Raw genomic sequence first — 24130 nt, forward strand, 5'->3', positions numbered from 1 at the left:
CCAAAGAGCTGTTTTTCTTGATATGGCCCTTTTAAGGAAAACACAAATGGTATATTTAGATCCTGTGTATTTCTCTCTTTTCCACAAATGAAGGTGACCAGGGAACCAAAGACAAGTGAATTAATCACAACTATCTCACCTACAACATGCTCCATGTTACTTTTATTTTCTCCACAGCACAAACAACCAGCTGAGTTTGTTTTAGAGATGGAAAACTTGTCTGTAAGTAGGGCACACGGAGACTGTTTGTGCTATTTGCACAGAGCCCATAATCTCCCCGAACTGTCATGCAGCAAACAGAAAAGATGCACCGGCAACACCTTCGGAACCAAAAAAAGAACGAGAAAAAACCCCCGTCATGATACCAAAGTTATATCATGCATCCAAGACCACAGATTTTGTCAGAATAAATCTCAAAAATCATCTGTTTGTAGTTGAAGAGGGAAGTGAAGTGTAATTAAGACGTCCCACAATGCAACATAGCCACAAGAGGTGATGAAGCACTATCATTAAAGTGGCTATTAATTGGCATCTTCATTCAAAGCGATGGCTCCATTAGTTACCTGCCTCATTAGCTTAATTGCTGTCTCTCATTCCGGTGCATGAACATCTGCCCCCTAATGTTGCCCAAGGAGACGTGGCCTCGTGACACACACACACACACACACACACACACACACACACACACACACACACGGTGACAGGATCATATTCTTGTAGTGCGTGCCTGTTTCTTGCCATATATAGTTATTTAAGTTGAAATAGAGAAGATCTTTGTACACTTGCGTCAACAGCGTGAAGTTAGGCATGCGGGGTTCTTCGCAACAGTCTGGGGTCGTGTGCGTCTGTCACGTTCGGAATGCACATTGCAGCTACTGGAAGGGTCAGAGGTCATCTACTGGCATGCAGAGAGGGGCACTAGTGGGCAGGGAACCAACGCATGTGGATTCATTTTACACACTCAAGTACAGATAGATGTTCATAAAGGGTTTTGTCCAGCTGTATGGTTTGCATAATCATTGTAATTCAGCTGGAAGTAGAATAATTGGACATGTTGTGATGACACTGGGGTCGGAATGCTGCTTAGGATCGGTGAAACTCTTAAAATAAATCTGCCAAAATGTAATTATTTTTTTTTTATTTTATTTTTTTTATTTTAAATCTATATTTACTTTTATTTTTAAATCTATTTTTTATTTTATTTTTAAATCTATTTTTATTTTACTTTATTTTTAATCTATTTTTATTTTATTTTTGGGACTTTTGTCTGATATAAAACACAGACCATTAAATTAGTAGGAATTTATAAAAAAAATAATTTTTTCATTACTTATTTTTGCCTTCGTCATGAAAAATTTGGTGGCAAATGTGACAAAATGTAATAGTATATTTGGTTAATTTTAATAATTAATGTTTTTTGATTCAGTAATCCTCTTCACTCATTATTTTTATATTATCTGCCAAAAATATGTTTTTATTTGTTATTTTTAATCATTCAGTTCTTGCAAAAAAAAAAAAAAAAATCATGAAAATTTATTGTATTAATGTTTGATATTTGTTTATATTTTATATTTATTTTTTATAAAAAGGAATTTTGTTGCATATCTGGCAAAATATTTTTTTTATTTTTTTTATTATTTTATTTTATTTTATTTTATTTTACTTTTACTTTTACTTTACTTTACTTTACTTTACTTTACTTTATTTTTGTCCTTCAAACTTATTAACAAGTATTTATGTGAGATTTATTTCTACCCCAGTGTAAAAGTAGTCATATTAAAGATAAGGTATAATGTTTTTCATAAATATTTTTTGTTATACTGGTTGAAACTCTCTTCACATCCTTTTGTGGAAGTCTCAAGACCACAAAATGTTCATATAATCAGTGGCAAACATGGCGTAATTATGAGATGGCGACCCGTGATGTTCTGCTCGGAGTGGTTCACGTTCTTGGACTCAGAATTATGCGTTTTTATGGCAGCACTATCAACGCTGATTGAATCTGCAGCAGTCAGGTGGTACAAGTCAGAGCTCTTTAGTTGTGTACGTTAATTATTACTGTAATGTTATGTGCTTTGAGACAAGGTAATGTAACTCCATCTTTCGTGACGCTTTGCAGACTCTGCTCTGGCTGTGCACGTTCATGTGTTTTGAAGGAGGCGTGGCTTTGGAGAGCGCTCTGAAGGGAGGGTGGGATCTTATGCTAACCTCTCCAAAATTACCTACCCTACCTTTAACTATACCCTACAGTGCTAAACTTGTCTTGAGCACACAAGTATTCAATGTGCAATCAAATCCCTGATTATATGCACAACAGCGCCTGTCTTCATGAGCTTTTTTGCTGATGTGTCCTAAATGACCTGCTGAGCCACTGTTTCCTCTTGTACTTCCTGTTTTACTGTACTAAGAGACATCAGAGGCCATTTGGGGAGCGGCGCATCTTTCAGTGCTCACTAAATGAAGTCGGGGGAATTAGTTACAAAGCAGGATGAAAAACAATGGAGACAATAATCTGTTCACAAGGGATGTTTAAAGAGAACAGGCAGTGTCAGCTAATATTAATCTTAGGTATAAAAGGAGGGTGTATAGACACCTGAAATATTAGTTTATACAGGGACGAGCCATTAACTTTGAGCAAAATCAGAAGGGAATTTGCTTTCTTTTTTGCTGAGCTATGTACTTGTAGCAGTTTTTTGATGTGAATGTGGGTAAGGTCATGGATCATTATTTTTGCTAATCGATATTGTGACTCATAATGCTTCACCATTAAATATGGATTGATCAGCAGTTTTACTCTAAGGGTGTGTTCACACTTGTAGTTCGGTTCTTTTGGTTCTTTTGGTCCGAATACATTTAGTTATAGTTTGCTTAGTGTTCACACTGTCATTTTTAACACTAAAAATTAAAGCTACAAAACCAAAAGCCATAAGGATAAGGTTACAAACTGATTAAACAGCATTTATAATGTATATTTTGCGACAGAACATCTATAAACAATGTTGTGTGCTAAGTACGCTTGTTGTATGCATGTACATATGGTGGTATTTTTACCATGGGTTTTGACGAATTTACCAAACTTTAATGGGCAACATAGCTTCTATGATGAGAAATAACAGGTGTGCCTAAGCATTCTGCCCTTTTAGGGTCGCATCTTGTGAAATCATGTCTTGTTTTTGGTTTGTGTAGATACACTATATTGCCAAAAGTTTTGGGACGCCTGCCTTTATGTGCACATGAACTTTAATGACATCCCATTCTTAATCCGTAGGGTTTAATATGGAGTTGGCCCACCCTTTGCAGCTATAACAGCTTCAACTCTTCTGGGAAGGCTTTCCACAAGGTTTAGGAGTGTGTTTATGGGAATTTTTGACCATTCTTCTAAAAGTGCATTTGTGAGGTCAGGCAGTGATGTTGGCGAGAAGGCCTGGCTCGCAGTCTCCGCTCTAATTCATCCCAAAGGTGTTCTGTCGGGTTGAGGTCAGGACTCTGTGTAGGCCAGTCAAGTTCCTCCACACCAAACTCGCACATCAATGTCTTTATGGACCTTGCTTTGTGCACTGGTGCACAGTCATGTTGGAACAGGAAGGGGCCATCCCCAAACTGTTCCCACAAAGTTGGGAGCATAAAATTGTCCAAAATGTCTTGGTATGCTGAAGCATTAAGAGTTCCTTTCACTGGAACTAAGCGGCCAAGCCCAACCCCTGAAAAACAACCCCACACCATAATCCCCCCTCCACCAAACTTTACACTTGGCACAATGCAGTCAGGCAAGTACTGTTCTCCTGGCAACCACCAAACCCAGACTCGTCCATTGGATTGCTAGACAGAGAAGCGTGATTCGTCACTCCAGAGAACACGTCTCCACTGCTCTAGAGCCAGTGGCGGCGTGATTTTACGTGGCCTACCACTTCGTGGCTGAGTTGCTGTTCCCAATTGCTTCCACTTTATGATACCACTAACAGTTGACCGTGGAATATTTAGTAGTGAGGAAATTTCACGAATGGACTTAGGTTGCCACCTGTGCAATATCACGGTACCATGCTTGAATTGACTGAGCTCCTGAGAGCGACCCATTCTTTCACAAATGTTTGTAGAAGCAGTCTGCATGCCTAGGTGCTTGATTGTATACACCTGTGGCCATGGAAGTGATAGGAATGCCTGAATTTAATGATTTGGAGGGGTGTCCCAATACTTTTGGCAATATAGTGTATCTTTGGTCCATGTTGCGTTCATATTGCACCAGAGTTCATTTGGAAGCGTGTTTGGTGCGCACCACTTACTCGAATGAACCACACTAACAAAGCAATCGCACCAGAATTTATTTTAATTGAACCAAACAATGCGTGAACACACCCTGAAACACTTTAATCTTGTTCTGTGTCCTTGAATACTTGTCAGACCAGGACTTTGCCAAATCTAGGAGACATCCAGACAGATTAAAGGTTTATGCAAGTTTCTCTCTCAATCTTTCCTTTTATTCTCCTTTGTAATGTGCTGTGGATTTGTGACAGGTGATCTCTCATTATCCGGTATATCAGCTGTAGTTAAGAACAGAATCTTGCATTTCAGTCCAGTCTGAATATCTTCTCTCCTCTCTCTCTCTCTCTCTCTCTCTCTCTCTCTCTCTCTCTCTCTCTCTCTCTCTCTCTCTCTCTCTCTCTCTCTCTTCTCTCTCTCTCTTTCTCTCTCTCGCTCTCTCTCTTTCTCTCTCTCTCTCTCTCTCTCTCTCTCAAGCATCAGATATAAGAGTAATTAGTATTCTGAGCAGACTGAGGTTCTGGCTGTAACTTTTATGTCTTATTTCTGTAATCTTCTTTATGTCCTCTGTGCTCGCTCTCCCTAAATCTTTTGTCGCCATCCATCCTCCAGAAACAAAATGTGTGGCACTATAACTTTACAGCACGGTGTATAATCACCATAAAAAATATACTCTCATCTGATTAGGCCGTAAAACATCAGTAAACACAAAAGTTTGCTAAAAAGCAATATTTCAGCTGTATAAATGCACCCATATTGCTGTCTTTAGAAGATAACTCTCGTAGCCGTGCGATATAGAGCAATATCGCCAGCGGCAAATTCCCAAAGGACTGGCCGAGATGAAGCTGTTCTCTGCGGGTACACGAGCGCTGAACGGCTGCTGATGGCCTGGAGCTCACATCTTCGAAAATGTCTGAAAACGTTCGAAAATAGGCACTATGTTTACATATAAATTGCATATTTGAGGTCTAAATAACTACATTCTCTCCTAAAAAATTCTTAAAACTACATTCCATGACACAATAACAGTAGTATCTGTAAAAATATGGTAGGTTTGATCGTCCGTTATAATCGCTGTGAGAATGCTGAAAGCAGAGTGATTCAAATGGTGAAACAGTTCCTGTGGTGATACTGGTATAATATTGCATGGCTGGATCAGATTCGAGAACCAGAACAAACTGTTGTATAAATTGCAACATTCTACAAAATGACGTGTTTACTGGCATGAGGGCGGGACAACCTGTCACTCACATGAGATCACAGTAATGGCAAAACACAACCATACAATAAATTCAATCAATTCCCCATGTAAAAACTCAAGTCCCGCCCTACATTTTTTCTTGTTCGAGAACTTGGATATACGTCACAATAGGGAGTAAAAGACTATCACAACTTTTGTTTCATGCCGACTTTAAGAGACTACATGTGACTTTGCAGTTCACTTTACTTATCTATAGCTTTGAAAAACTTTGAGAGAGTTTACTTTCCTTCTTATTTAAGGTTCTTAGGTCCTATTAGTAATAGCAAACAATAGTGGAGCACCAGCATTAGAAGCAATTAGCATCTGGTGCTCAGGCATAAAGCTCTGGACAAAGGAATTATCTCCATTACATTTGTTGTCCTACTTAGATCATTTGCATTTTATCTGTGAGCTAAGCTGGCTAATTGGCCTTAGAAAGCACTTAGTGACTGATGTGATTAGAAACTACTCTGCATCACAATCTAATGATCTTCAATGAGTTTGCTTTCCCAGGACAAATCATATCAGAATGTCAAGCAAACACACAACTTCCTATAGCAGCTCAGTGCTGCTCTGTGGTCAGTAATTGAAAAACAATACTGCACAACCACTGCGGGAAATGGGAGTATGACTCTTTTCCTCTTTTTCAGGTGTATTGGAAGCTCACAAACATGTCTAAAACTAAAAGTAAAATCATAAAACATTTTTGTTACTTTAAATAAAATAAACGTTAAAGGGTTAGTTCACCCAAAAATGAAAATTCTGTCATTAATTACTCACCTTCATGTCTTTCCACACCCGTAAGACCTTCGGTCATCTTCAGAACACAAATTAAGATATTTTTGATAAAATCCGATGGCTCAGTGAGGCCTGCATTGCCTGCAAGACAATTAACACTTTCAGATGCCCAGAAAGCTAATAAAGACATATTTAAAACAGTGGTTTAACCTTAATGTTATGAAGCGACGAGAATAGTTTTTGTGCGCCAAAAAAACAAAATAACGACTTTATTTAACAATATCTAGTGATTGGCGATTTCAAAACACCGCTTCATGAAGTTTTGAAGCTTTACGAATCTTTTGTTTTGAATCAGTGGTTTGGAGCGTGTATCAATCTGCCAAAGTCACGTGATTTCAATAAACGAGGCTTCTTTACATCATAAATGTTTTGAAATTTCAATGGTTCACCACTGGGGGGCGTGACTTTGGCAGTTTGATACATGCTCCGAACTACTGTTTCGAAACAAAAGATTCGTAAAGCTTCGAAGCTTCATGAAGCAGTGTTTTGAAATCGCCCATCACTAGATATTGTTGAATTTAGTTTTTTTGGTGCACAAAAAGTATTCTCGTCGCTTCATAACATTAAGGTTGAACCACTGTAGTCACATGAACTATGTTTTTAGTAGCTTTCTGGGCATTGAAAGTGTTAATTGTCTTGCTGGCAATGCAGGCCTCACTGAGCCATCAGAATTTATGAAAAATATCTTAATTTGTGTTACGAAGATGAACGAAGGTCTTATGGGTGTTTAACGACATGGGGGTGATTAATTAATTACAGAATTTTCATTTTTGGGTGAACTAACCCTTTGAAGGGGCTAAATATAGAATTCAGAAACCCTTGTTATTAGCGACACCGGTGGCCGTTAAGTGAACTGCACCCTGCAACTAACTCCTCGTTCTCACACTCGTGCACACGTACAACCGACTGAACGTGATTCAGTGCTCCGATATACTCATGGCAAAGTTCTTTTCCATTCTTTGCTTAGAAGTAAAAGAAGTTGGAAATACCCTTGCAGCGATATACTGTTATTGAACATCCAGACGCCGTCCGAGCTGCTGAGAGTGACGTTTAGATGAATACGTAAATATGTGCTACATGCTTTCCTCTTAATAACAAAATAAACACAACAAAAATGACAGCGATGAGAAAGCAGCAGTTAAGAAAGCGTCGGATCATAGCGATGTGGATATGTTTGCACAAGCTCTGCAATTCACTATAGACTATATAGATCTCACTATGTGAGTCTATAGTTGGAATTAATCCCTTTTTTTTGCGCGACACTTTGACGTTACAGTACAGAATGTCTTTTTCGACATCATCCTGAACATTGTATAAGCATTCATGTGTCATAGAACAGAAGAGAGGCTCTCGGGAGCGCTCGTAAACGTCACATCCTTTTAATGGTCCCAGCACAAATGTCATGAGTACTTCATATAAAAATCAGGCTTTCATAGGCAACCTAGGAAGTCGGGGAAGGTCTTGTTTTTTAAGTTCGTTACAAGCTGTTCACACAGTGGCAATAAAAAAGCGATTTATACATGAAAATTCTTACATATAGCCCCTTTAACTGAAATAAAATTCAGAAATCTCTCAGATTTCATTAAAAATATCTTCATTTCGAAGATGAACGAATCTCTTATGGGTTTGGAACTACATGAGGCAAAGTAATTGATGACAGAAGGTCACAGTGAGTGTTAGTCGAGTTTCTTGTGAGGAGCTCTGTTATATGTGGTTGTTTTGGTTGGCTTGTTGTTTTGACATGAGGCAGTACACTATGTTTGGATGGAACAGAGACCTTTTATAGAGGAAAGGTGAAGGTAGCCAATCTATTTAACCCTGAGGGATACTGTTGTACAAACTGCAGTTTTTGACTCTGAGCTAGGAGAGATCGGATTAAACTGAGCAGAGATGCTCTGAGTGAATTTGTACCTCCTCACTGAACACAACACAACAAAACAATGAACATGAAGATGAAAGACCTCTCAGCTCTGAGATGGTGTGTAGCATGATTCCCTCAATGTTACAGGTTGTGAATGCAGGATTTTCTTACCAAATCTCAATCCTGCAGCAAAAAGGGAATTTAAAGTGATTCATGTGGCCTCTTACATCTGTCGTATTATTCATGATTGGTCATTGGTATGCTTGGCTAGCTGGCAATTTGACATTTTGCCTCAGTGCCATTACTGGTTGAAATTAGAGTTCTGAAATATATATTTTAAAAAAATGAGGTAGATGAGTCATATTGTTTCTGCAGCCTAAATGAACATTGATTTTTGGATCCAATAAATATCAAGCCTCTTTTGTTTTGGATGCTGGTACCCTGGTTTCTGTGTTTTAAAAAATAATAGACAGTATGTGTTTATTAAACTACGATAGTGTTAGAATCAGATTAACAAAGAAATCACACACTGATTCAGCTGATTCATTGTAAATATTATAAAACATAAAACCTCTAATATCAGAGGTTTTAGCAAACTAAAGGAAAATTATTGTGCTTAATTTAAACCAATCACAAGTATATGGTTTATAGAATGTACATTTAACGTAGTACACTAATAAAACCAGGTTATTTGCTACATTTACAATTATTCCCTGGCATTTGCTAAATAAAAGCAAGTAAGGTTTTATTACTGGACTAGACTAATGATCTATAAACTGACTGCTGGAAATGATAAATACATTTGCACTTGAACTCAAAACTAGATTTTAGATTAAGGTAGCAAATGATGTCACAGTTGAGTGAGATACTGTATAAATATATACACTACACTAGTAAGATTTTTTTTTTTGAATGAATGAATGAAATGAATACTTTTATTCAGCAAGGATGCATTAAATTGATCAAAAGTGACCGTAAAGACTTTTATAATGATAATATAAAAATATAGCTGCTCAATTATCGGGGTTCAAGCACTTTAAGGCCTTTAAGCACATGCGTAAAAATTGATTATTTTTTAATCAGCTGTAACCATCTCGATCATAGATGTAAAAGACCATTTACAGCCAATACATGTATTTACCATAGGAAATATGTTTTTTAAAGCTTTTTAACAGTTAGAGGTTGCGCCAAAGACTAGTTCACTAAAATTGGTTTTTGAAATAATCTCCAATATTTAACGAACGATTCGGTGGACGGCGGCGGTCCTTGAGGCAAAGTTGCTCAGAATGAGGAGTTCTAACATGTGATACGAATGTTGTGGACGTGTGCGAAAAATCGTGCGATACACAATCCTTTACGCACATGAAAAATGCAAAGGCGGCCCTCAGTGGCCCATTTCTTTCCAATTTCTCACAGGCCTCTAGGGCCGTGAGTCAAACAGGCCCAGCGAGTTTCGTTCTGATCGGCCTCCGTTAACCTTGTCTGATATCTGCTCAAGCTTCATTAGCCAATGGTGGACAAGTTTTTTGAGATGCATCAGTGTCCTCATAGACAATCATGGCACCTCGGACAAAGACACTGCATGGCAATTTTAAAGTCAATCGGACTAATGGTGAAGTAGTTATAGCCGTTTTCATGTTTTTTTTGCTGTTATAGCAATTTTAAAATTTTAATATATTAAAAAAAAAAAAGTTATTTTAAATTGTAATAATATTTCACAATACTACTGAATTTGACTTTGATTAAATACAGTAAATGCAGCCTTGGTGAGCATTAGAGACTTCTTTCAAAAAACATTAATTTAAAACACAGGAAGACACCTTTTCTCACACAAACACACACATACACAGACTATGTGGCCTATATATCTCTGTTTCCACATACTGTATATAGAGCATCTCACAGGGGAAAACTACATTGGTCAGGATGTAGGTAATGGAAAGTTGAGGTTAATCACATTTCTGAACTGCTGCAGTCTGATTGTGGGCAGACCCCCCTATCTACAGGTACACCAGACGCCAAACCTGATTTTATCAGGTCTGCCATTGTGGGCATTTATAATATTACTGCCAGTAATAGGTTTAGTCTCCTCAGTGGCACAGAACAAATTTCAACAAACAGAGAAACACATTTGGCATGCAACTCAGTTTTGACCAATCAAAATGGCTAAATGGATTCTGTCCATTTCAGAATTAGTTTTTGATTTAAACTCCTGGCAAACTAGCTAATTTCCCACCTGTTTTCTGTTAGACAACCACAAACTGCGGTGAGGGTAATGATGTTTACCTGCGGCTACTCTGTGGAAGATTTTATTTTTAATAGTTCATTAAGTGGCATATATTTGAGTTGAAAGTTGTCAGGATGGTAATGGTTCTGCAAATTGACTTTGTGAGGCTGGTCGCTCTGAATGTTTTTGAGTCATTTAAAAGAACCAGTTCATAAGAGTCATTCGTTCAGAATCGTATTACACTGTTGGGCTGTATGTTTTGTAATTCATTCGGGAAACATAGGCTACTACACTGGTCGCGCTTTATGTTTTTGATTCACTACAAAGAACCAGCTCATAAGAGTTATTTGTTGAGAATCGTATTACCCTGGTTGGACTATATGTTTTTGATTCACTAACAAGAGTCGGTTCTAAGGAGCAATTCGTTTTGAATCAAACTACACTGTTGTGCTGTATGTTTTTGATTTGTTAAAAAGAGCCGGTTCATAAGAGTCATTTGTTCAGAATCATACTACACTGTTGCACTGTATGTTATTGATTCACTAAAAAGAGCCAGTTCATAAGAGTCATTTGTTCAAATTCATACTACACTGTTACGCTGTATATTTTTGATTCTCTAAAAAAAACGGTTCATAAGAGTAATTCCTTCAGAATCATACTTCACTGTTGTCTGTATGTTTTTGATTCACTAAAAAGAGTCGGTTCATAAGAGTAATTAATTCAGGATCATACTACTGTTGCAATGTATGTTTTTGATTCACTAAAAAGAGCTGGTTCATAAGAGTAATTTGTTCAGAATCATATTACACTATTGTGCTGTATGTTTTTGATTCACTAAAAAGAGCCGGTTCATAAGAGTAATTTGTTCAGAATCATACTACACTGTTGTGCTGTATGTTTTTGATTCACTAAAAAGAGACGATTCATAAGAGTCATTTGTTCAGAATCATACTACACTGTTGTCTGTATGTTTTTGATTCACTAAAAAGAGTCAGTTTATAAGAGTAATTAATTCAGGATCATGCTACTGTTGCAATGTATGTTTTTGATTCACTAAAAAGAGCCGGTTCATAAGAGTTATTTATTCAGAATCATATTACACTGTTGCGCTGTATGTTTTTGATTCACTAAAAAGAGCTGGTTCATAAGAGCAATTAGTTCAGAGAATCATACTACACTGTTGCGCTGTATGTTTTTGATTCACTGAAAAAGAGCTGGCTCATAAGAACCATGTGGTTTGGGATTGTACTACACTGCGCTGTATGTTTCTGATTCACTTAAAAGAACGGGCTCACTGAGTCATTCGTTCTGTAATCAACTATACAGATATCGCTGTAGAATCTGTAGCAGTGCAGTGGTGCTTTTAGTACAGAGTTTGGTCTGCATCGGCAGAAAAACATGCTTGAGGAGCACTGACAGATGGATGGACGAACACTACTCGTGTAATATAACGCTACTTTAAATGTTTTAAATGTTAGATTGCTGTTGTTATAAACATTAAGGAGTACACATATAGGAGTATATTACATGCAAATATATTAGAGGCAAAAAGCATCTGTATTAATAAAAAAAAGACAAGCATAATTTCAGGCTAAATCATTCTCAGTCCATGGATGTCTTGTAAACAGCTGATTTCACCTGTATACTGGCACATTTGTTGCACTCGTACTCGCTGCAGGCAAAAGACTGCATATTAAAAAGCAGAAAGAAAGAAAGCAGAGTGAATGAGGCTTCTAAGTGTGAAAAAGTGCTGCAGGACAAACAGGGGCCACTAATGAACAAGACGTGAGGGCAACCCTCTGAGGAAAAGTCAAGGTTAAATGTTCAAATGTGCACCTAATGGGACCATTCCACAGCAAATGGCTTTCCCTTAATTAATTCCATGGGACCGTTTAGGACTTCGGGCCTAAGTACTGGATTGTAGCTTGCTTTATTTCCTCCTGTTCCCTTTGGTCCTCCACCATCAATCTCCGCTGGTTGATAAACAAATAGAGCAGCTCTTCTGATCCGATCTGGAACTGGATTTTTGTCTCTCTATGGGGGATTCCCACATACCCGCTGGCTCTTTGTAATGCAAGTTTCTGTGAAGCTAACTTCGTTTTGGCAACATGGGGACTGAAATCTGATTAAAGATAAACACTAGTGACATAACAAATTTTTTTTCTTTATTTTTATTTTTTTTCTCAAGCGGGAAGGGAAATTCCTGAGATGGTATTAAGCTAACCTCTGCCTCAGCTCAGCGTAGCACAGCTTTCTGGGGCAATGGACCCGACGTCTCATTTCCTCTTCCCACAGTTTCCATTCCTGTGCTGTCCAGATCACCCAGAAGGCCCGTGGTAGTCTCTTTGATCTGTCTTTGCAGTATATTTCTGGTTGGTTGTGTCAAAGTATGAACCGTTGTGGTCTGGCTTGAGGAGTTAATGAGGACGTAATAAAACAGCCAGGTCTCCAGAGGTCAGCAAGGTGCAACACCTTGCTGGGAGATGAACTGCTGTCCCAAAGCAATGACCATGGGAATCCAAGGGGTCAAGGTTTGACTAGTAGGATTTGTAACTACATCATTCTGTGGGCAAAAAAAAAAGTCTTTCCATTGATGCCCATTCAAAAGTAGCGGTGTATTCTGATTAATTTAATGTATTTAATCATTTATTTATTCTTTTAAAATATTTTTTATTATTATTTATTAAATAATGTATATAAATAATGTATATAAATATATTAAAACATTATTATTATTAAAATAATGTATATAAATATATTAAAACATTATATATATATATATATACACAGTGGTGGTCAGAATTATTGCCACCCTTGGTAAATATGATCAAAGATGACTGTAAAAATAAGTTTGCATTGTTTATCCTTTTGATCTTTAATTCATAAAATTAGCAAAAATCTAACCTTTCATTGAAGGAAAAGAATTGAAAGTGGGGGGAAAATCACATTATGACAGAATCCTGCGGGAGCGGGCGGGCGCAGGACTGAAAAATCCATCCCGCGCAGGTCTCTAGTTCAATGCGTTCTTACTGTGGTAAACAAAAATCTACTGTAAACTGCTATAAATATAAAAATAAACTGCTTATTTAAACAAAATAAGTTATTTTTGGCCAAATGTAGATCAGGGGTGCGTTTCCCAAAGCGAACTATGGTTGCAAGTTCCGTCGTTACCAATAGAGTTCAATGGGACTTATGACCATAGTTTGCTAACTATGCTTTCGGGAAACGTTCCCCAGAATAGTACAGTGAAAATGTAGCTTTTATATGAAAGTTGGCTTGCATGCGTAATCCCATGATGTACTCCACTATATATATATATATATATATATATATATATATACAGTATATATACATCATGATCATTGTTGTTGTTCACCAAAGCAAATATTAATTCTTTCACGTCTCTTAGTGTATAGTAAGCAAGGAAGTGTGACAAGGAGATGAATGGTTCCACTGCTCTGGAATGGGCTGGGGTTTTGTTCCCGGCCTTTTGATGTTGTGTCTGTCCATGTTTTCCACATGGAAGCCCTCTAGGGGCAACAAAAATGCCTTATAATTGAAAGGCCCATGTCTTTAGCAACCCACCCTCAAGCCTCCAGTTCTAAAACAGGAACCGCTGCCCACATCAAACTGGTGACCTGCCTCATTGTGGGTTGAAATTTGTGCTATCTTCATGAGCTCTATCAATGTTCCTCATGGGGCCGGCAGGTAGAGTTTCCACCGCTTAAGAAGTTCGAGTTCAACTTCATCAGGAATGTACTGTCAGCAGGATCCCGCTTTCAGATCTCGTAAAGGTTTATGATGTTTTAACAGAAGCAAGTCACTGCACCACATGCAGAGAGACTTTAAAACCCCGGGGGAAAGAGGTCATTGTGTAATGATCGTCATATGTGGCTGCTTTTACTTATTTCACTCGTATTACTATGACAGGCAGCACTTACATCCTGGAACCCTACAATCTAGACCAAGTATTTTTATAAGGTCTTGTTTACTGAGTCTTGTATCATAGTAAACCGATCCTAATGGTTTAAAGACTCCATGAAGTCTAGAAAAAGACAACTGGCTTGTGACATTTATGGACACTGCTGCATGTTTATGATTTCTTTTTGAAAACCCAAATACTTGCTGACTCGTTATTAATGCAGACCTCACTATAACGCTCATATTTACAGTCAGGAATCTGAACATATAAATATTATACTATTTAGACATACACTACCATTCAAAATTTGGGTTTTTTGAAAGAAGTCTCTTTTGCTTACCAAGGCTGCGTGTGTTTGATCAAAAAATACAGTAAAAACAGTAATATTTTTAAATATTATTACAACTTTTTGAGCATATTTTAAAATGTAATTTATTCCTGTGATGAACAAAGCTGAATTTTCAGCATCATTACTCCAGTCTTCAGTGTCACATGATCCTTCAGGAATAATTCTAATATGCTGATTTGCTGCTCAACAAACATTTCTTATTATGATAATGTTGAAAACAGTTGTGCTGCCTAATATTGAGATACTTTTTTCGGGATTCTTTTAATAGAAAAGTCAAAAGAACAGCATTTATTGGACATATAAATCTTTTAAAACATTATAAATGTCTTTAATCTTGCTTTTGCTTTTTGTAACCGAAGCTGTAGTGCAGAGATTTGAATAATGTATCAGCCGCTATGTTAAGTGTCCCTCTTAAATCTCTGCATCCTAAATGTTCTCAGTGTTTCCAGGCATGTCGAGATACTGGATACTAAACATATGCACTGATATTTGATAAGGATGTAACTGAGCTATGTTTTCTCTCTCTCTCCCAATGAAAACGTGCCTTTTTAAGCCCCACTGTAGCACAGATATGAAATACTCTCTCTCAAAGGTGACTACTTTAGACCTCTGCAGTTGTTACCCTGCATACCGTAAATAACCCCAGTGTGCTAGTGCGTACTGTAATGCTACTATAAAGATCTATATGAAAACATTGCTCAACATGTGTTGTGTTAATGGCGTTCATTGTGCCGTCTGACCATGTGTGACTGTCAATCATTTGTATCTTGATTCTGTAATTTAAATAGAAGGATGAAGTAACACCTGGCGGTAAAATGGTGGGAAATTCCCTTTAGGCGTTTAGATGGTTATTTAGGGTACAAAATAATAATCATGTCCATTTTTTGTATATACCGTAGATCCCCATATGCTGTATGAAATCCCTTCTTAAAATACATTTGACTACAAGTACTGCACATGTTGAAATATAGTATCGTGGATGATCAAGGTACTCTATGCATACAGAAAAATGTGCATTCTGTGCACATTAGAAAGAAAATGACAAACAGTGAAATACAAACCAATAGAGAAGAAAACATTGCTAGAGGGAGGGCGTGATGCCAGTAGGATAAAGAGACAGACACATGAGAGCAATGGGGAAATCAGGCTGCTTTACTAGTCCTCTGGTGGTGGTAATATGGCCCGTGTAGTGCACTGATGTTAGGTCTATTTAAAGCACCAGTTCATCCAGCGTGTCAAACACTGATCTATAATGCCACAGCAGTCGCAGTGCTGCTTAGGATCCGATTTCTGCTTAATAACAAGAGCTTTGTCGACTCTAATGCCGCCTGCGCTCTGTCATACAGACCCCCAAGAGATCCATCTGTAACCTCTGAACTGGCAGTACTGCTGATTTCTGGCTTCTGGCTCCAACTAATGCCCAGATGATGAGATGGTTTCCAGCACGGAAACTTCTCATCCCTTTGCCTTTCACTCTGGGCACATCTGGACTTAATGTTAGCTTTTAACAAAATATATTTATGTGTGTGTGCGTATATATATATATATATATATATATATATATATATATATATATATATATAGATAAAAAAATATATATATGTTATTATTATATATATTAAATTATTAAATTTAATGTTAGCTTTTAACAAAATATATTTGCGTGTGCATATATATATATATATATATATATATATATATATATATATATATATATATATATATATATAATCCATTATTAAATATATATTAAATTAGAAATATAAATAAAAATATTTTTATTTCATAAAAAAGTGAAACATTACTATATAGTAATGTTTCACTTTTATAAAATAAAAGTTTTTTTATTTACATTTTTAATTTAATATATATTTAATAATGGATTTTATATATATATATATATATATATATATATATATATATATATATATATAATCATTATTATTCTATTATATTAAATATTACATTTGGAATAATTGTGGGTTTTTTTATGTTTTTGAAAGAAGTCTCTTATGCATCAAGGCTGCATTTATTTAATTTTTTTTTACTAGCATTTTTTTTTCAATTTGAATATATTTTAAAATGTAATTTATTAATGTAATGGAAAAGCTGAATTTTCAACAGCGATTACATATTTATTTATTTTATGTATTTTATATAAAATATATTAAGTTTTTTAAAAAATGTATTTTTTATCTTATTAGTTTTTAATTCTGTATATTAAATCAAACTTAATCAAAATCTAAATCAAAATGTATAATTGAAAAGTAAGTCTCAAGAAAGGAATTTTTCACATTTTCACATTTTTTTTAAGTCCAACAATTCTATTCTCCAATGCATCTGAGCCTTTTCCTTACTGTGATTTATTTTTCTTGTATGTCTTGCTTTCCTCAGCAGTTTGTGTCTGACTATTTTTTTTTTTTTGGCTTTTTGGCTCCTCTAGGGCACCATTTTCCTACCTGGCAACAGAGTCACCGAACATCCCAGCAATGGGGAGGAAAGCGGAAAGTTCCTATTTGAAGTCATCCCAGGTAAGGAGAAACTGTTTCTTTTTTTCTTTTTCTTTTTTTTTTTTACCATGTCTGTTGCAATACAGACTTCCTTTAGCTTTCATGATGGGACCCCAATGACCTCATTCGCTGAGAAGAGGTCTTCAAAGACATTCATCAGAGATAATGAGAACAGATCAACACTGGGCACCTCGCTGACAAACACAGCTGAATCCTGCTGCAGACACATACAACAAATCATAGGAAGTCTGTGCCATTTCTGTTGAACAGTCTTTTGTATTTGCTAACAATGTTATTTTATAAATCTTCTAGACAGATAGCTAATAGATCCGTCTTTATAAAAGTTTAGGGGTTATTAGTTTTTTTTGCCCAATGCAGTTTAGTGATGAATGATACTGGATCTGGCACCTGCTGTAATTAGTTTACAGATCACACTCGTCTTTCTCTCTTCGGGCTCTGGTTGTGTTTGGAAAGGGTTCAGATAAAACACAGATGTCCCTTTCGTGCGGTCGATGATGTATCACTGAGGACAGATGAGTGCTTGAGGAGCAACAGTACTGCAGCGATGCTTCCTGTTGAGTTCTGGGGAACGCTCTGATAACATACACACCTGAGTTTGAATGTAAATAAATTACTTAAACAGAAATCTGCTTTCTAATAGCTGGAAATGTGATAACACGCACATTCAACAGCACTTACAAACTCAGAAGTTACTGGTTTGAATCAGTCTGCTGAAGCATGCATATATACAGTATGTATACTATTAAATGCAATGAAAATGTTTTAGGTAGTGTTGTAGTCCAGACCACCTAAACCGAGACCACGTCAAGACCAATACCAGTGTGTGTCGAGACCAAGACAAGACCAAGACTTTGGGGGGTTGAGACCAAGACAAGACCAAGACCAAGGCAAGTCGAGACAGAGTCAAGACTACACTAGCACTCCTCAAATTTATCAGAAAGATCCACATTTACTGCCTGAGAAATGTCTTATTTTTAATCAATAATTACAATTAGAATAATAAGACACTATATAGAGCTGTGTCCAATCATTTGGAATCACTAACAACAAAATTCATCTTTACACTGCAGAGGTGCAACAGAAGTTGAATCTGAATTGGTACAATTACAAATGCATAAATAATGTTGTAAAAAACAACATTTATAAAAAAAATGAATATCAGGTTTGCAATTGTGCTTTTATTTGTGAAAACAGCCCTCTTTCTTGTGATATTGTTTAATTATATCATATGTTATAATATAAATTTCAAGATCTTATACAAGTACTTTTTGGCAATCATATCTTGAATTTTGTGGGCATTTGTATTAATTTTGGTGACATTTTTGACACAATCCCTTGTTGATTTCTGACCCGGCACAACAGTAACAAAATAAATGTAATTAGAAATAAGTTATTGATTGCATTTGAAGCAGGAGGTTTTACATCCAGTCAAATTAATGATTTTAACAAAGACAATTAATGCAACGACAATTTAGCGATATCCCCACAGTTGTGGTCTTGACTGGTCTTGAAATAAAATCCCGAGTCCTTTTAGTCTGAGATCAAGACAAGACCAAGACCAAATGCGGCTGAGACCAAGACAAGACCAAGACCTTCAAAAAATGGTCTTAAGACCGGTCTCGAGACCAAGACCGGTCTTGAGTACTACAACACTAGTTTTAGGTATTAGGATTGCATATGGTGCCTTTATATTTTACAATGAATAACTGTTTATTTCATTAAGTGATAACATACCAAGCTACTTGCACTACCAAAATGTGCTTTTTCATCTTTTTTCATCCTAAGTGTCCTAAGTTGTCTATAAAACATGGCCAAAAACTTGCATATTCATAGATTGTGCACAGGTTCATTGTAAACCTGAATAAGTTGGGCTAACTCAAAAAATTTGAGGTAATCAGTTACATCAATTTTTTGAGTTATGATGTTCCCAATTTTAAGTAAGTAGAACAATCAAGTTTTGGGTTTGTAGTACTCATGCATGTTAATTGCTCCTAACTTGCTAACTTATATGTTTTGATAGCAATTAACATTAAAGTTCTTGGAAAACAAATGAATTATTTACTTCACTGTAAACCCTAAGTTGTCAGAACTCAAACAAGTTGAATGAGAATTTTTTTAAGTTAAGAAACTCAAAGTTTAAGATTTTTTGTACTCATACATTTTTATTGTTCTTAATATTTGAGTACACTAATTTACACATTTTACACGCTAAAATATTTAAAATTGTTCACCAAATATGGTTAATTTAACCAAGTAACAGGTTTTTACATTATAATTTTTACAGATTAATAGGATTTGGCAGACTACAAGGGAACATGAAATAAAATAAAATATAAATAATGATGTGCATGGATAAATCATTTATAACAAATACTGCAATATTCCATTAAAAAAAAAAACAAGAATTAAAAAGAATTACAAGAAGTAAATTTTGATTTCGTGGTGACTTTAAGTCTAAGGGCCCTATCATACACCTGGCGCAATGCGGCGGCAGGTGCGATGCAAGTGTTTTTTGCTAGTTTCAGCCCGATGCAGTTATCATTTTCACGTCCTGCGCCACGTTGTTTAAATAGCAAATGCATTTGCGCCCATTTGTGCACCCAAGGGCGTGCTGGTCTGAAAACGAGGTGTGTTCAGGTGCACTGTTGGCGTGTTGCTATTTTGAGGCAACTAAAAAAGCTGCACCATTGACCAACTGAAACCTGGTCTAAAGTCAATGGCGCAATATTTTTTTGTAATTTAAAGAGCGTGTTAGTAATATGCGCCTATAGGCGGGTGCACTACGCGTGTACACTCTGCTTATTACACACACAGGGATGCGCAGCAGCACACAAACATGCCAAATAATAAAAATAAAAGGATTACAATGTAAAAGATTATTATTGTGTGCATAAAGATAAAAATGCTTTGGTGGAATCTGGCTTGTCCCGTAGATGGTCTGCTCGTGCGCGAGGTTAAAGCGCGTGAGCAGACCACCCTTGCTAGAGAAGCGTTCAGTTTTTCCGCTTTTAGACCATGCGCCAACCATTTTTCCTGTCATTAAACTAGCAAAAGTGGATTCGGACACGCCCTAAGTGCACTTGTGGCATGCGCTTTAGACTATGCCCTTATAACGTTAAAATAGGGCCCTTAGTGATGAAATAGAGGAGCATTTAGCATGTTTTTACATTGCTTCTAGACATCTGATTTCTACCGTGACGTTCACCTTCTGCACTGGAATGAACCGTGTCTGTTGTCATCTTTGTTTGATGAAGCACGTGAGCACACTGTGTCTTTGTTTCGCAGACTTGTGACCTTGTAGAAGGCCAAAAGTTAGTTTTAGGTCTTTGTAATTGTACTTTGAGAAGCATTGCAGAGCCTTGGACCTTAATCTACAGTGACACTGTGGCATTTACGTGAATAAGGCCTTTTTGCGGAGTAGATTAATATGACACATCACTTGCTACTGACCCTGTCATCACGTTCTTCTTATTAGTGAAGGAGGTAAATGCCACGTTGTATCTTTCACCAATATCATCGCAATCCCACGCGCCAGCTGGGCTACTGCAGTTGAGATAAATGGAAATGCTAACGGATAGCTCCAGGTATTACAGGCTTCTTTGGCCTGCATGTAGAAATCCATCCTGTCCTGTGTATCCCCAGCAGAGAGCCGTGAGAGTGTGTGCACTGTGCCAGAAAACAGCAGAAACAGAGATTTATAGCATGTTTTCAGCTCTTTGGAAACGCAGCACGTCTCCAACTGTCCTGCCAGCGGACTGTGAAAAACCCGAGCCATTGTTCGGCGTGTCAGTCTTAGATGAAGGCGTTTAGGAGTGATTCCATGCTTACGTGCACTTTTCCATACAGTAGCGTTTTATCATCTTTATCCTGTTTATTCCATTGTTCATCTCAGCAGTATTTTGGAATATTTTAAGCATGGTTTTTTGCTGCATAGGCCATGAAATCACTTGTCCTTGAAAAAGGCTTTTTGGAAGTAATGTTGTAAAGCTCAGTTCATAAAAGAGGGTTGTTAAAAGTGCATTTAATTTCCTCTCGTCTTTCATAAATACAGATGGGAGTGTTTTGTGTGGGGATAACATGGACTGAATTTCAATTCAGTTCTCTTGCCGTCTATTAATTTGTTTTTTTTATCATGTAATTTGGACTTATAACCTTTTTAACAGCTGGATAATTGTGCATGTTTTTTGTTAGGGATGCAGTGATATTAAAATTATGGGCAAAAGCAAGAATCCGTACTATTTCGTCTATAAAAATAAAAGACACTTAAAACTAAAGCCAATAGATTTTGTCAAAGTCAAATCAGTGTTGTTATGCTTAAAGGGGTCGTTGATTATGATTTCACTTTTTTAACTTTAGTTAGTGTGTAATGTTGCTGTTTGAGCATAAACAACATCTGCAAAGTTACGACGCTCAAAGTTCAATGCAAAGGGAAATTTTCTTTTACAGAAAATGCTTTTTAGGGACTACAATGAGCTTCTTCCCGGGTTAGTGACATCACGAACCCCTAATTTTACATAAACCCTGCCTCCGAGAACTTTAGAGAAGAGGAAGAGTTGTTGTAGTAGAGTGTTGTTACTATGCCGTCATTTTACGCTGGACTGCTTCACAAACGAGGGTCAATTCAACACTGGATTTGCACAAAAGATTAACATGACGGCACATGCTAGTCGATGAGTTGAATCAGCTCCACAGCAACTACATACATTTATCCACTAACCATTCAGAAACGTCCAGATGCATTCTAAAAGTTGTAACTTCTTCCTGAGTCTCTCCATCAGTGTCCGACTCCGATTTGAACAACATAAGGCTGAACACCGTTACTGACAATCGTCATTTTGGCTGCGTGAGATTCTCCAGCTTTGTTGTTGTTGAGAAACCGAAGCACAAGCTGTTAAAGCTCCGCCCTCTTCTGGAAAGCGCCCGGGAGCAGAATCTCATTTGCATTTAAAGAAACACACACAAAAATGCTGTGTTTTTGCTGAAATCCAAATAGGGGCAAATTTGACAAGCGATCTGTGGGGTATTTTGAGCTAAAACTTCACAGATCCATTCTGGGGACACCAGAGACTTATATTACATCTTGTAAAAGGGGCATTATAGGTCCCCTTTAAACATTTGTCATAATCTTTAGCGCTATTCCTTTCAGTTAGCAGTAAATGACAGCAAGATTAATATAAAATATAAAAATGGACAGAGCATCTATAATAAATATCTGCCGATAAATATTTAGGCATTATCACATGAGCAAGAGCAATGTTGTTCTGAATATTTTATGTCTTAATAGGCTGATAAGTGATATTGTTTTGTATACAAAAGATCAATAAACAAGTTAATATTGAGAAACGTACATTTTACCCACAATATCGTAATACTTTTGACTATTATACTAAAGACTATTTTTGTGCTGTGCTAACAGAAATAACTCGCATCTCCAAGCAACTGTTCCTAAATTAATCACCAATTTTGATTGAATCATTTCAGTGAACGATTTAATGACTCACTCAAAGATGGTCACTCGCTTCTTTGTTGAATGAATCAGTGTTTTGAACGAATTTGCTAAATGATTCAATGACTCACTCATGAAAATACCTCTTTTGTTCTTGAACGAATTATGCTGCATCCGATATCGAATACTTTTCTACTGTTTAGTATGCGAAAAACAGCACGTCAACAGAGTAGTATGTCCAAGTACAGGCGAAATGTACCTACTGAGATTCTAAAGTGCGCATTTGATGCACACTTTACTATCCCATGAGGCCACGGGAAAGGATTTGTGAATGGTGGTGAAGCGTCGCGACTGACGTCATAGGTCACATGACGGATGTAGTACGTCTGAATTTAATTGATACTACACACATTCATACCATATAGAACATACTTTCTTTCAAACTTAAGTTTAAAACCAAATGTAGTACCTACTATACAGTGTGTGATTTCAGACGCAGAATTAGTGTTTTTGAATGAATCGGTTCAGAAAATGATTCAGTGACTCACTCATAAATTAGCGTTTTTGAACAAATCGGTTGACTGACTCTCATAAAGACAATCACCTGTCGCCACCTGGTAACTATGTAACTAGAAGAGATAAAATGTTTTTGTACCATTGTGTAGTACCATGGCTTTTGGGATAAGCGAAATAATTTCACATGAGCTTGAGACTCATTGATTCACATACAGAATCAGCACACATTCTTGGATTCATTTTGGAGTGATACAGCAGCGCTTATCAACATAAATGACATTATCTGTCAGTCAGGTCAAAATGTTAATTTCGAAGCTTCCACAGTGTAGTATTAGGATTCCTTTCCAATTTCACAGGCCTGTTGCTTTGGATTTCAGACCAAGGAGAGAATGATGGCAAAATTGGATTTTAATTAAAACCTTTTTTCTTGAAAGTATTAATATGTGGGGTTCAAATTTGCTCCATCTGTTGCTGCAGTCCAACAGCTCATAATATGTTTCTCTATCATTCAGACAAATCTACTGTCATAATAATGTGAATAATTACTTCACCGGCCCAGTGAACACCAGAACGAAATATCAGACCTGGTTTCGCAGTGCATGATGATCATACCACAGCATGACAAATTTCACACAGATTTTTCTGGAAAAGCAAATTAAAACAAACATTAAACTGACAGTGTTGTTTCATAACTCCAAACCAGACAGAAAATGGCTCCTGCCTCATAATCTTTAATCATTTGCCCATCCGGACCACTGTTTACTCACTGATCCTTTATTTATCAACTTCTAATTTATTTATAACTCACTGACATCCAGTGAATCGGGATAATAATGAGGAACTGAGGAAAAAGTCAAGCTAATGCTGAAAACCTGTAAACTGAAGTGCGCTGAAGAGCGTTTGTGCTTCTTTTTCTGCAGGAATAGCTCTGGAATAGTTTGTATCTAGTGGCTTGTGTTCTGTCATGAAGGTCATGAAAGAGA

The 24130-nt window shown here is 36.8% G+C and overlaps 1 protein-coding gene across 1 annotated transcript in view; it reads left to right on the forward strand.

Moving 5' to 3' along the window:
• The window catches only part of LOC127524754 (rho GTPase-activating protein 24-like), a 124412-nt gene that overhangs the window by 25691 nt on the left and 74591 nt on the right, over nt 1-24130 (forward strand). Inside the window, exon 3 of the mRNA XM_051916596.1 lies at nt 17098-17185. Within this exon, the coding sequence (XP_051772556.1) occupies nt 17098-17185 (88 nt within the window). The remainder of the gene's footprint in view (nt 1-17097; nt 17186-24130) is intronic.

Source organism: Ctenopharyngodon idella, chromosome 13, assembly GCF_019924925.1.
Source record: "Ctenopharyngodon idella isolate HZGC_01 chromosome 13, HZGC01, whole genome shotgun sequence".
NCBI lineage: Eukaryota > Metazoa > Chordata > Actinopteri > Cypriniformes > Xenocyprididae > Ctenopharyngodon > Ctenopharyngodon idella.